The 13,875-nt window shown below is 51.7% G+C and overlaps 1 protein-coding gene across 8 annotated transcripts in view; it reads left to right on the top strand.

The window, feature by feature from the left end:
* Slc25a25 (solute carrier family 25 member 25) overlaps window positions 1-13,230 on the top strand; it is a 34,655-nt gene extending 21,425 nt beyond the window's left edge. For 3 of the 8 annotated variants that reach the window (XM_057754748.1, XM_057754750.1, XM_057754754.1), the window contains exons 2-11: window positions 6,176-6,302; window positions 6,386-6,473; window positions 7,098-7,133; window positions 7,348-7,459; window positions 8,515-8,673; window positions 9,882-10,034; window positions 10,290-10,397; window positions 10,489-10,656; window positions 11,161-11,311; window positions 11,395-13,230. In XM_057754748.1, the coding sequence (XP_057610731.1) occupies window positions 6,176-6,302; window positions 6,386-6,473; window positions 7,098-7,133; window positions 7,348-7,459; window positions 8,515-8,673; window positions 9,882-10,034; window positions 10,290-10,397; window positions 10,489-10,656; window positions 11,161-11,311; window positions 11,395-11,579 (1,287 nt within the window). In that variant the 3' untranslated portion in view covers window positions 11,580-13,230. Of the gene's footprint in view, window positions 1-3,307; window positions 3,533-6,175; window positions 6,303-6,385; window positions 6,474-7,097; window positions 7,134-7,347; window positions 7,460-8,514; window positions 8,674-9,881; window positions 10,035-10,289; window positions 10,398-10,488; window positions 10,657-11,160; window positions 11,312-11,394 lie in introns of those variants that run through there. The other 5 variants (XM_057754749.1, XM_057754751.1, XM_057754756.1 and 2 more) reach the window with 3 other exon arrangements.
* Window positions 13,231-13,875: the final 645 nt, after the last annotated feature.

Genomic DNA, 13,875 nt, shown 5'->3' with positions numbered 1-13,875 from the left:
GTGTGAAGACTCGCTTTGCTCTACTTTCTTTCAGGGAATGAGGTATGGACACAAGGACAAAGTCTGCTTGTGTAGCCCAGGCTGGTCTCCGAGTCAGTCTCCTGGGCCTAGAGATTCAGATAAGCGCCACCATGCAAGGCCTCTACTGGGCACAATCGGTGCTCAAAAGAAAAATGTTCCAAAGTTTCTTAAACTAATGGTGGTGGTTTGTGTCTGTAATTCTAGTACTTGGAAGACCAAGGCAGAAGATTCTAAGCTCAAAGCCAGCCTGGGTTACATAGAGAAACTCTCTCAAAACCAAAAACAACTTATGTTGGGCCTGTAGCTGTGTTTCAATTGTAGAGCACTTGCCTAGTATTCAAGGCCCTGGGTTCAATTCCCATCACCACAGAAAATGAAACAAAGCTAATGTTGGAATAGAATTGATGTATCACTGTAAAATAGCATTCTGACAAGCACTTGAAGAGCATTTCAGAGAACATTCCTTGCCTCTCTAAAACTATTGGTCTGTGTAGGATAATGACCTTTGTTACAGTCAAGGAAATTCTTTTTATTAATTTTTACTATATATATGTAGGTAGGTATGGACTATGGACATTTCTACTGTGTTTATGTCCATGCATCATGTGCACGCCTGGTGCCCTTGGAGGCCACAAAAGGGTGTTAGATCCCCTGGAACTACAGTTGCCGATGGCTGTGAGCTGTCGTGTGAATGTTGGGAATTGAACCCAAGTCCTCTGGAAGAGCAGCCAGTGCTCTAAGTGCTGAGCTATCTCTCTAGCCTCTCCCTCCCCCACCACCCGTCTTTTTTGTTTTTTGTTTTGTTTGAGACAGTTTTTCTGTGTGTAGCCCTAGCTGTCATGGAACTTGCCACTGCCTTTTTTTTTTTATTACATTTGTGCGTGTGTGTGAGTGAAGGTTGGAGGACAACTGGCAGGCATCTGTTCTGTCCACCGTGTGTCCCAGGAATCAAACTAAGTGGTAGGTTTGGTGGCAAGTAGCTTCCCTGCTGAGCAGTCTCCTCAGCCTTCACCTAAAAACTCTGGCAAAGCCCTTTTTATGGGTCAAGGAAGAGGTGAAGACCAGGCATGCAGGGTCTGAAGCTGTAGCCTTCTCTAGTTAGGACCCCAGCAGTAGACTTAAGGTGTGTGTTAAAATAGCTCCAAGGCAGAATATTCTGGATTGGACAGTTTCAGAGGTGGCTGAATCTGAGCAGGAACCTGCCTGGATTTGCCTTCTCCTCAAATCCAGCACACACCAAGGCCTGGATTCACAGCCTTAAGTCTCAGGAAACCTGGAATGCCCTCTCCATTGTTAGAGTCTGTTTTCACTGTTATACACAATGATACAACAGTGTCTTAATCTAGAATCTTCTTAGCAGTTTTATTCTGTGTAGACCAGGCTGGCTTTGAACGCACAGTGCTGGGATTAAAGGCATGTATCTTCACAGATTCTTAACAAAACACTTTGGAGTTAATCCTTCCCTTTTGCTGATTCTCAAATGGTAATTCCCCATTATAATCCATCCCAGGAGTGACAAGGCTCAGTCTATATTAGGCAGGGATGAAGGAATAAGGATGTGCCATAGAAGGAATGGGGTGGGGCCGATCCTGTCCTGTCATAGTGACGTGATCCTGCCCTCGGCAGCTCTCAGGTGTAGGGAAGGAGGGAGTGGAAAGAGAACTCAGGCTGGCATGTAAAGAATGATGTATGTGGGGGCTGAAGAGCCGGCACAGCAGTTAAGGGCATGTGCTGCTTTTGCAGAGGACCTGAGCTCCCAGCACCCACGCCAGGCTTCGCGATACCTCATGTAAACCTAGCTCCAGGGAATCTGGTTCCTCTGGCCTCTGAGGGCGCCTGCATGCACGTGACTTGTGCTTGGCACAACACACACACACACCAGTTAAAAATAATACAATTTAAAAATAAAAAAATCAGATCCTTCAAGGACCAGAGATCTTCTGTCTTAAAGTGTGAATCTAGAGCTGGGCTGCCAGTGGACATGGTGACAATGGGAACACCCACAGCCACATGACAAATATTTTCAGTGAGAACGCATAGGTGAGGGGGTCTAGTTTAATTCCAGTCTCCCCCTCTCCTCTTGCTGGTGAGTAAGCCTTGTGCTACCCATTTTATTAGTTTTTGAGATTAGGTTGGCTTTGAACTCTGAACAGTGCTCCTGCTTCAGCCTCCTGAATTACCATGCCCAGCAACTCGTCAGGTTTGCGCTCCTGTGAAAACAGTTTAGGGAGGAAGGACTTGTTTTGGCTTCTGTTTTAAGTCCATCGTGATGGCCAGGAGGCAGAGAGAGGAGAGAGCTAGCCTGTAGCAGCCTGCTTTCTGCTTTCACCCTTTACTCCATCTGAGCCCCATCCTACTCCTGGGGAGGACCTCTCCGCTTAGCTGGTCTTCTCTGAAATTACCTGGACACACCGAGAGGTGTGCATTACTAATCTCTCAAGCACTTCGCCTTCAGTGTGGCCCACAAGCATTCTACCCCTGAGCCTCTATCCCACCCCATTTTTGAGACAAGGTCTTAATATGAAGCTTAGGGCCTCAAACTGGAGGTTCTCTTTTAGCCCCCCCCCCAAGTGCTGGAACTGTAGCTTGAGCCTCTGTGCCTAACTCATTTAATTGTAGTTAATTTAAAAAGGCTTCAGATTGGTGCAGCAGAGTTCTTAAAGCTCTGATCAGCAAGGTTCTGAGTACTCTGAGTGGACTTGGGCCTTGAGGACCGTGAGTCTCGCCCTTGGCTAACCAGTGATTGATGGACGTGAAGCGGTTCCCAGGTTCTGCATGCCTGTGGATTATGGGATCTGTGTTCCAGGACCGCTGGGGATGTGGCTCTCAGGTTCCTCTTTCACAGTTAAGTAGCCTGGGTCAGTTTTAAATGGGCACTCGTTCAGCCTCTATTTCCACTGAATTTTCAGTTGGGAATTATTTACTCAGGAGAAAGCTGCATAGTATGACGCATTTGGGGACCTTGTATGGATACAGACTGTTGGCTGTTTACTTTCAGGAATTGACAGGCAGGGGTGAAGGTTCGTTTGGGCATGGGACTGCACCCTACCTAGGTGCTTATGCGGTGCCGGCTGCCTGGGTTCCAAGAGTTAACTGCTGCAAGCAGTGACGTTAGTCCTGATCTTTGCTCCTCTGCTCTTGAGCAACCTGATACTGTCTGCTGCCGGGGCTGTGCTCATTGGCTGCTGGCTGCACTACAGCGGGCGGATTTTTTTTTTTTTCAATTAAGTAAAAGGGCAGGACTTAAGCAGCCAGTGACAGCTGAGGCAAGACGTCTCTCTGCCACTTCCCTGGGAACTCCAGCGTTTCCCATTTGACTCCCAGTGGAGGCTGAGCACCCGGTCTCACCAGCATGCTCTGCCTGTGCCTGTATGTGCCGGTCATTGGGGAGGCCCAGACTGAATTCCAGTACTTTGAGTCCAAGGGGCTTCCCGCAGAGCTGAAGTCCATCTTCAAACTCAGCGTCTTTATCCCCTCGCAAGAGTTCTCCACCTACCGCCAGTGGAAGCAGGTCTGTACGCTGAGCCAGAGTGGTCGGGGCAGGAGCAGGGACTGGCTTTGAGTGAAGGGGTGACTGGGCCAAGGCATGACTTCCCTGCCTAGAGGAAAGAATGTCTGGAATGTAGGTGTTTCCCCAGCCCTCTGGCTGCAGCCGGTAGTTAGGTCACTGTCATGGGAATGCCTGGTTTTGTGTATTTTCCAAGAAAGGCTGGGCTGGGAGAGAAGGCACTTATAGGAGATGGAATCTCTGGGTAGGAGTCATTTTCATTGGCTGCGGCGGAGCCTCCTAAAATGTACTGGGTGTCAGCGAGGATGGGGGCTGTCTCACTGCTTGGGCAGCTTCTACAACTCTGGGGCTAAGGCTAGAAACACACTGGGGGAGGAGAGAGGCTAGGATTAGAGGGTAACATTCCCTCCTGGACTTGTAAGCATTGTAAATGCTTAGGATGGCTGCAGTGATCCTGGCCCTTGTATGATGGGAAAGAAACTGGAGCATGGGTTGGGGGTTTACTGTGACTCACTAAATTCCATGCTGTCCCCATGTCGATGTGTTGATTTGTGGATCGCAGACTAGAGATGCAAAGCAGGCGTGAGTGGGTTTAAAGGGGGAGGGAGGAAGTCTGTCTGTCCATCCCCCCCCTTTTTTTGTAAGACAAGGTCTCTATGTAGCCCTAGCTGACATGGTACTCATAGAGATCTGTCTTTTGCCCTCACAGCTGGCATTTCTTTCTTCAGCGGGGTCTTAGTGTACAGCTCAGAATTGCCTCAGCCTCTCTAGTGCTAGGGTTATAGGTGTGCACCACCTTGCCCACAGGTATAGAGCAAGCTCTGTGAGGATGTTTTTAAGGGTACAGTTAGCACAGTCGTGGGTGGTGGCAGGCTACCTGGGAACCAGAGAGTTCTGTATGCCTCCTCCCTATATGGCATGTACTTTTCCTTCTTACTTGAAATTTGGGATGATGGCCCTGACCTAGAAGTTAACATAATCCCAGCTAGCAGATAAAACCGTGCTCTGTCTGTTCCACATGCCAACCTACCCCTCACACTGTTGGGTCCTAGGGAATCTGTGTCTGCCCCCCAGAATCAGTGGCTAGCGTGCTGAGTAAGATAAGAGGGAAGCCGCGATGGCCACCGTTGGGAGTGTGAGCCAGCCAGTGAGTGATCCATCAGTTTTAAACTGTAGCTGGCTCAGAACACTTGGACTTAGTGTGTTGATTTTTGACAAGTGAATGAATTTGTCCACAAGAGAACCAAGGAATATTTTCCTTAGGAGGTTCTCTTGTTTTGGATTCAAAGTACCTCCTCCAGGCCGGGCGATGGTGGCGCACGTCTTTAATCCCAGCACTTGGGAGGCAGAGGCAGAGGGATCTCTGTGAGTTCGAGACCAGCCTGGTCTACAAGAGCTAGTTCCAGGACAGGCTCCAAAGCCACAGAGAAACCCTGTCTCGAAAAACCAAAAAAAAAAAAAAACAAAAAAAAAAAAAAAAAAACAAAACAAAGTACCTCCTCCAAATAAGGAAATAATGTAGTTTAAAAGGCCCCTTTCCGCGACAGGGTCTCACTCTGTAGTTTGGGGTGGGCTGGAACTCCCTGTGTAGACCATCCTAGTTTTGAATTCACAGAGGTCCATCTGCCTCTGCCTCCGGAGTGCTGGGATTTAAGGTGCACACCACCACTCCTGGCTAAATGTAATTAAAAAACAAAAAACAAAGTGCTGCTGAGGTGGACTGGCCCATATTTTCCCCACAAATTCTCAAGTTGTTGAGATTAACTTTTAGAGTGGCAATAAGATCTGAAGATGGTTCAGAATGCATGGGACAGCCATGGCCACCTCTGAACACCGTCTAAGTGCTGTTTCCTGCTTTGTAACATGCGGGAAAGGATAGGCTGTGCCTCCTCGAGCAAGCTACTGGAAAGGCCTCAGTAAAGCCTTTCTGTGCCCCACGCCCCGTCCTAGGGGGAGAAGCGCCCATCTGCTTTGCATCCAGGTGCTGCCCAGGGTCAGGGTCACTGAACTAGTAAAGCTACCCTGGCCCTCAGCACCTGGTGGGAATCTGGGGTTGGTTATATCTGATGTCCCTGAGACAGGGACTGGACTTGAAGTGCCTTCACGAGCCCAAGAATAGTTGCCCTTGGCTCTTCCTGTCTCTGCAGCCTCCAGAGTGTTCCCTGGCAACATTTCTGCCAAGTAGGCATTGTCTGCTCCTTCACCCTAGTCACCAGGTTGTTACAGGGCTAGTGCCACCACAGGGGATGGAACAAGCAGCAGAGTTCTAAGGGAATCTGGATTCCAACGCTACCCCCACATCTCAGCAAGGATGGGGCTGAAGTCTAGTTCCAGGGACAGCCCTGCAGGGGAGCCAAGCTGCTGACCCTGGCTGTGGAACAAACTGGCCTTGGGAATGCTTGGGAAGAGCAACCACGTCGCCCTGCCGGCCTCTCTGAGATCTTCTTGGGGGGCCTGGCTTCTAGGCAGCCTCTGGGAACCTAAGCCGTGGCTCTGCTGTGTGGGTAAAATCGACATGATAGGGTTCCCGCAGGCTGGCATATTCTTAGAGATAGGACATCGTGGGGCCCCGTGGAGAGCAGTTATTTCCCCATTGTGATAAGAAACTAGTGAGCCACATCTCAAGTTCTTTCTTTGGTTTTCTAGAAAATTGTGCAAGCAGGTGACAAGGACCTTGATGGGCAGTTGGACTTTGAAGAGTTCGTACATTACCTCCAAGATCATGAGAAAAAACTGAGGCTGGTGTTCAAGAGTCTGGACAAAAAGAACGATGGTGAGTTTAGCGTGTAGCTCCTCTGCTGGGAATGCCTCCGGCTGACCACGTGCCTGACCCTGCTCACGGCCCTTCTGTCACAGGACGAATCGATGCTCAAGAGATCATGCAGTCCCTGCGGGACCTGGGTGTCAAGATCTCTGAACAGCAGGCGGAGAAGATTCTTAAGAGGTAAGTGTGGGTGAGCTCTGTTCTCTGGAATATTTTAGTGGCTTTTGAACTAATCCATGTGCTATTCGTGTTGACCTGCTGCCCTGAAACTAGGCCTGTGGTTTGGAAGGATGAGTAAGAAGCCCTTCCCAAAGCAGTCTTCTCCCGGGGTTTGCAGCCCTATTCTCAGACTCCTAATCTGGAATTAGCCCATTTGCCAGTGACCCTTAAAATGACAAGATGAGTTGTGGGCATTTCAGGTTGGCGAGAAGTGTCCCTGGGACACTTTCTCTGCCTGATGAAGAGGGGCTGGCACCATGTGTGGGCCTTGACTTGGGTTCTGCTATGGTCTTGTTCTTCACTCTGTAGCCACATATGCTGGCCAGAAAGATGGCTCCCTAGTGGGTAGAGGGCTTCCAGAAAGCTCAGCAAACAGAACAGTTTGTACCCGGCTGTGCTGAGAGGCAGCTGGCCACAGGGACAGCAGCCCTGGAGCCCACTTCTGCTCCTCACTGAAGGTTGTGTTCGCATGCTGTGCTGGCCCCCAGTGTCCTTGGGTGTACGCTTGCTTTACTAACCTGCTCAAAGCATTTATTTGTGTTGTTTCTCCTCTCTCCTCTGCATCCTCCCTTGTCTGTCTGTCAGAATACGAACGGGCCACTTCTGGGGCCCTGTCACCTAGTAAGTATCTGTCACCCCGTGACTGCCTCCCTCCCTGATCAGAATGGGGTTTTGTGGAAAGTGGGGTGTTGAGCCACCTTAGCCTTTCTCAGGGCACACAGGCGCCTTCGGTTTCTTTGGTGGCCACGGCACCTGCCTTCATCCCGTCTATGTAGTGGGCACACAGGTGCAGATGGCGTGTGGCACATGGAGTGACCAGGATTCTGCCTTGCAGCATGGACAAGAACGGCACGATGACCATCGACTGGAATGAGTGGAGGGACTACCACCTGCTGCACCCCGTGGAGAACATCCCTGAGATCATCCTGTACTGGAAGCACTCGACGGTGAGGCCACACCCCCTGTCCACTCAGGCAGTCACCTTCATGTGCGTCAGTCATCACTTCCCCACGCAGGCCTGAGCCAGTGAGATGTAGTTCCCCCTTAGTCAGCCATATGTTCCTCTTTCTGACCAGCCTGAACAGCGTGACTGTCCCCTGGCCCTTCGCTGGGTGCACCTTCCTGTCCCCGCAAGCCTCTGTCCTTCACGGTTCCTTCCAAATATCTCTCTTCCCAGTGCGCCGCTTCTCCCAGAAGTATACAGTCTGTCCTCCCTGGGGTGGTGGCAGAAACCTTGCTACAGATGCCTCCGCCTTCCCTTGCTTTCTTTTTTAGTATCATTTTCTCTCTGTGAGAAAAATAGCATGTCCTAGCTGAGACAGAGAAGCATCGTGAGTTAAAGGCCAGCCTGGGCTACAGAGTTAGACTCTGGCTTCTTGGGGCCTGCATAGCTGCTTCTCACTCTCGGTGTGGTTCCACGCTCAGAAACGTCATTCTGAGCTAACCCCCTGCCCAAGACTTCTGCTGTCCTTGGCTGGGCTGCCCCTGCTTATCCACCCTGCTCCTACGGTGCCAGATCAGGGCTTCTTGGGTGAAAGGAAGTGGCGATTCTAGGGCTCAGAACAGCTGGCCTGTCTCTGACCTGAGCCCAGAGGTCAGCAGAGCTGACTGGGACCAGTTCCAGAGAGAAGGTATTAATGCAGGCAGACAGAATTCTGCTTGCTGAGGCCTTGCGTAACATTCTGTCCTGCCAGCAGTCCAGTTCCACATCAGGTTGCAAGGTTTCTGTTCATCTTCCCCGATCCTTGTGGTCCATCCCTGCAGTCCTTGCTGGAAGATGTAAGAGCCACCTGTAAAAGGGCAACCCAGCAGCTTTGTGATGCTCTCTCCTCCTCTAGATGACTTACAAGGGAAAGAGTTCCAGTGAGTTTTCAGTGCCTTCCATCCTCATCATTAGTGTGGCCACTTGAAAGGGTGGAAAGCAGTGACTGTCTCCAGATGACTGGCACCTTGGCCACAGTGTCCTGGGTAAAGCTGACGTCTCTGCTTGTCTTCCTCATAGATCTTCGATGTTGGCGAGAATCTGACAGTCCCGGATGAGTTCACAGTGGAAGAGAGGCAGACGGGGATGTGGTGGAGGCACCTGGTGGCCGGAGGTGGGGCAGGGGCCGTTTCCAGAACCTGCACTGCTCCCCTGGACAGACTGAAGGTGCTCATGCAGGTGAGCAGATTGCTACCTGTGCTTCACTGTTGGCTCAACTTCCTCTCCCTCCCTCATCTGGGGCCCTGCTTTAAAAACCCAGACTTCCCACCCCAGCAATGGAGTTAATGCTTTGCAGGCTCCAGGAGATCCAGGCCTAGGTAACCTCTGCATTTAGCTGCTCTAACTCTATCTGAGAGACATAAGCTGCGCATCACCCTACATGGGCTTGTTAGTTGAAGTGTGGCGGGACCTGGGTTCCTTTAGCGCGTCTCAGAATGCATAGGACACCTCATGGGAGACAGGATGAGCTGATCCTTTCATGACCCAGAAGCCGTTGGGAAGCAGTGCTTCTACCTGGCCTAGGCGTGCAACTCCACGTCCACAGGGCAGAGATAAGCCTGTCTGATGTCAGGGAAGCATTGTGAAATGACCCACATGTGGACACTCATGGACTTTGGTGTCTGTCTGAACAGTGACCAGTCACCCCATTTTGTGCCAGGAGGCCTGGCCTGCCCAGAAACAGCACATCCCCAGGAGCCCCCTGAACAGACTGATCGTGCTCATGTAGATGAGTAGGAAATTGATTTTTACCCATGGTTATTGTTGGTGGCGCGGCTTCCCCTCGCTCCCTCAGCTTGGGCCCTGCTTTAAAAGCCCAAACACTCAGCTAATGGAGTTAGAGTTAGTGCTCCGTGGGCACCGCCCTACCCCCTTGGCGTAAGTAGGTGGGATCTCACCCTGTCTTCCAGAAATAGACAGACTTAGAGCTTTAGGCTTAATCTAGCCTGGACTGGCTCCTGTTCCAGCTCTGTGGCCCAAAGAAGCCATTTCTCCTTCAGAGCCTCTGAGAAAACAGAAATTTGAACAGTTCCCTCTCACTTTTGTTTTTGACAGAATTCCAGGGATGTACATGTAGAGATTTAAGAGCTGTCCTGTCTGAGTTGATGGGCATACTTCCAATGCCAGTACTTGGGAAGATTGAAAATTTAAGGCAGCCTGTCAGTATAAGAGCCTGTCAATAATAATAATAATAATAATAATAATAATAATAATAAAAAGCAAAAACATCCAGCCATGGCTGCTGATCATCAGGATGCTAAGTTATTCCTCAGATTACTCAGAGGGAAGCGCCTTCCTGGTGTTCTGAAAGCACCAGGCTCCTCCCAGAGAGAACAGTGGCAGTCCTCAATCCTGCCGCGTTCCTCTGACCTCGACTCTCCCCTCAGGTCCATGCCTCCCGCAGCAACAATATGTGCATCATAGGTGGATTCACACAGATGATTCGAGAAGGGGGGGCCAAGTCTCTCTGGCGGGGCAATGGCATCAACGTCCTCAAAATTGCCCCTGAGTCAGCCATCAAATTCATGGCGTATGAGCAGGTGAGGACCTGGGAGAGAGTTGCCAGATAGTAGCTAGAGGCCTGGGGTCGGGGTCGGGGGACACCATCTCTGGGGGCCCGGGATAGGGGTGGGGGGACACCAGCTCTCCTACCACCACTTCCTTCCATCTGGGGACAGCATAAAGTAGCCTCAGAGTCGCAGGTTTCATCCAAAGCTGACTGGCTGTGAGGGGAAGGGCAGGGCCAGGAGAGGCGCCGTGGCCCCAGGTGCATCTCTTTGTTTTTCCTGTTTTAGATGAAGCGCCTTGTTGGCAGTGATCAGGAGACGCTGAGGATCCATGAAAGGCTTGTGGCAGGCTCCTTGGCTGGGGCCATTGCCCAGAGTAGTATCTACCCAATGGAGGTAAGGGCCACCTGGGTCCTGGAGTGGGCAGTACCCAAGGGGCACAGAGAGGAACAGGCTGTGCTCATGGTTGCTCTCACTCTCGTTGCAGGTTCTGAAGACCCGAATGGCCCTGCGGAAGACAGGCCAGTACTCGGGCATGCTGGACTGCGCCAGGAGGATCTTGGCTAAAGAGGGTGTAGCTGCCTTCTACAAAGGCTACATCCCCAACATGCTGGGGATCATCCCCTATGCTGGCATCGACCTCGCTGTCTACGAGGTGAGGCCCTATGGGGACCAGCACCTGCGGGTACCCCACTCTCCTTGGTAGAGATGCTTAGATGAGAGACAGCAGTCCGCTGTCCACTGCAGGGTCTCGCATTGCCCTGCACCTCTTGCCCAGCGGGTTCAGACTCCGTCCCAGGTCCACCCTTTTAGGGTCCAGAGGTTCAGCAGGCAGATCCCAGAACACAGTGACCATTGGGCGCTCACAGATCTCAGACTCCAGACCGCAAAGGCCAGGTGCTCTGCATGGGAACATAGTGCTCCCTCTACCCTCATCCTTCTCCCAGCCCTAGCCAAGAAGCCAAACTAACAGCGGATGCAAAAGGCCAGCTAGTCAGGAGTTCAGTAAGGCCCAGGCCAAGCGAATCGGTTTACACTGGCCTCTCAGATCTCATGTGATAGGAAACAGCTTTCCTGTGGGCTTAGTGGCTACCCCACCCCAGCACGTCTCTCCCACGGTGGCTCTTTAAGGCTCACCTCTGGTCCTGCTTGCCCCTAGACACTGAAAAATACCTGGCTACAGCGCTACGCAGTGAACAGCGCAGATCCCGGTGTGTTTGTTCTCCTGGCCTGTGGCACTATCTCTAGTACCTGTGGCCAATTGGCCAGTTACCCGCTGGCCTTGGTCAGGACTCGGATGCAGGCACAAGGTAAGGTCCTGTGTTAACTTCCATGTCCCTAGTAGTTGGGGTAGCTGGCAGGCGGCATCTAACCCGTGGCCTCTCTCCCGTAGCCTCCATTGAGGGTGCGCCTGAAGTAACCATGAGCAGCCTCTTCAGACAGATTCTGCGGACTGAAGGGGCCTTTGGGCTATACCGGGGGCTGGCCCCCAACTTCATGAAGGTGATTCCAGCTGTGAGCATCAGCTACGTGGTATACGAGAACCTGAAGATCACCCTGGGTGTGCAGTCTCGGTGACGGGAGGTGGCGGACTTGGTGATCCTGGGCTGCGGCCCAGGGTGTGCAGCCATCTCATTCTGTGAATGTGCCAACACTAAGCTGACCTACCCAAGCTGTGAAACCCAGGATGCCACAGGAGAAGGGCAGGGGCTGGCAAGCTCTGGGCTGGTCCTGCTGACCTGGCAGGCCCTTGTGTCCCTTCCAAGGAAGACCTGTGGACATTCCTTGGGGTCCAGAGGTCAGTAGAATGTAGGCTCCTGCACCTAGAGACAGGACGTTTCCTGCAATGCCTGCCAGATAGTGAGCTTGGAGACCAGCTTAGTCCTTCCATCTCGTTCACGCAGCCAGACCTCGGCCACACTCTCCCTCTGGTCCAAAGAGCATTCCTGTGTCCCTTCATGTCTTTCCCATGGATGTGCTGTGGTAGGAAGTGAACCTCTCCCCACTTCTTGTCCCTCTCCCCTCAGTGCTGCTGCTCCAAACCTGTTTCCCAAGCTGCAGCATTCCCGTGGACCTGTGGTACAGGAAGCTGAAGGAGTACCCCTTCATGTCCTTGCCTCTTCTGAGCTCACCAGCAAAGCTGTGGATGGGCCTGGGGACTCAGGCACTGGCTGCCTGACACGGTGGTGCATGGCTTTGCTGAAATCTAGGACCTGGATCCCAGAGGATCTGTGCTATCTGCATGGGCCTAGCGTCCTCTGAGCTGTCCCTAAACCCTGTCAGGACTGGCACCACATCGTGACCACACTTACTGTTCCAGTCTGTGGTGTGAGGGTGGGGCAGGGTGTCTGTCCCCGGTGTGCTGTCCCGATGAGAAGGAAAAGATGCTGAAGGCCTTAATTATGTCTGAACTGGATAAAGGCTGTGGTTCGGAAGGACAAGCTGGACAGTGCGCGTGTACAGCACTTACAGAGAGAGCCGGAAGGAAGTGGTTTGGCTGCTTTAAAGTCTGTTCTGAGGTCCTGTGGGCCGAGTGGGACCAGCCTCACATTCCACACGGCATATCACACTGCTTGGAGCCTATTTATTTTGTATTTATTTGAACAGAGTTATGTCCTAACTATTTTTATAGATTTGTTTAATTAATAGCCTGTCATTGTCAAGTACATTTTTTATTCATATTTATGTTCATGGTTGATTGTACCTTCCCATCACCGCCTGGTGGGGGGTGGGGAGATGAGGTGGAAAAGTGGCCACAGAGTGACTTTACCTGCTGCCTACACTGCCGGCGTGTCTGTCCAAAGAAATTCCTCTCCCAGCTGGAAACAGAAGGAAAGACACAAGGGAGGACCCTTACTGTGGAGAGCATCCCCTGGCGGGCGTAGGGTAGTGGGAAAGGTTGGGAGGATTTCTTTATTTTACCCTTCTGGAATGACAAGGCAGTGGGGCACTTCACTGGTGTGGGTGTGAGGGTGAGGACCAGAGGACTAGGTGGCCTGCCCTCCCCAGCCTGTGACCTGGGCTCCCTCCTGGCCCACGGCTGCCCTTGCTCAATGAGTGGCCAGCTCCACTTGGCAATTGAACCTCCATTGTCCCAGAACAGTCTGATGAAGAGAGTCCGAACACGATGCAGAGATCAATGCAGAAGGACCATCTGCATAGTCTACCGCTGTAACTGGAGTTGTCAAAGGCGAGCAGCCTTCTAATAAAGTTGCTTCAAATGTGCTAATGGAGCCAGGGTTTTCTGTTCTGGGCTTGGGTGTTGGGGACATTGACATTTTCCTTATTCAATGTCTACACGGCTTACACCTTGCCTGCGGGAAGCACTTTGTCTTTAGTGGGTTTGGGGTTCTTCCATGTGTGATGTGGCCTCCCCTTACCCTTCCTGCTGGGAGCTTATTCTTCACATGGTCTCCAGACCTCCCGAGTGCAGAGCCTTCAGCTCCTGTCTCATGCGTCAGAGCCTTGTTAGAGGATGACTCTGAGTCCCTGAAGCCACAAGCTCATCCTCTCTGCTGGATCAGCTGTCGGGCATTGAAGTGTCGCATGTCAAAGGCCAGGTCCTGGCTCTCTCCTCTGTCTTTGACCCCATTCTTCTGACTTAAGTCAAACCCCTCCGGGTTCCTCTTCTTGCTCTACTCCAGTCCATCGGAGAATCCCATCTTCCTTCAGGTGCGTCTAGGACCCCAGTGCTCACTACAGCCTCCCTGCTGCTGATCGCTTCTCACCTGGGCTCTCGACAAAGCTCTCAAGTCTGTCTCCCTCTTCCTCTGTTTTTTTCTGAGTGACCTACATGCCTGAGTGATTCACAGACCTAAAACCTTAAACTCTGGTCCCTGTCACTGATGGAGGAAGGTCATTGGCTAATAAAGAA

The sequence above is a fragment of the Chionomys nivalis genome, chromosome 22 (assembly GCF_950005125.1).
Source record: "Chionomys nivalis chromosome 22, mChiNiv1.1, whole genome shotgun sequence".
Taxonomy (NCBI): domain Eukaryota; kingdom Metazoa; phylum Chordata; class Mammalia; order Rodentia; family Cricetidae; genus Chionomys; species Chionomys nivalis.
This window is presented reverse-complemented; position numbering and strand designations above follow the sequence as displayed.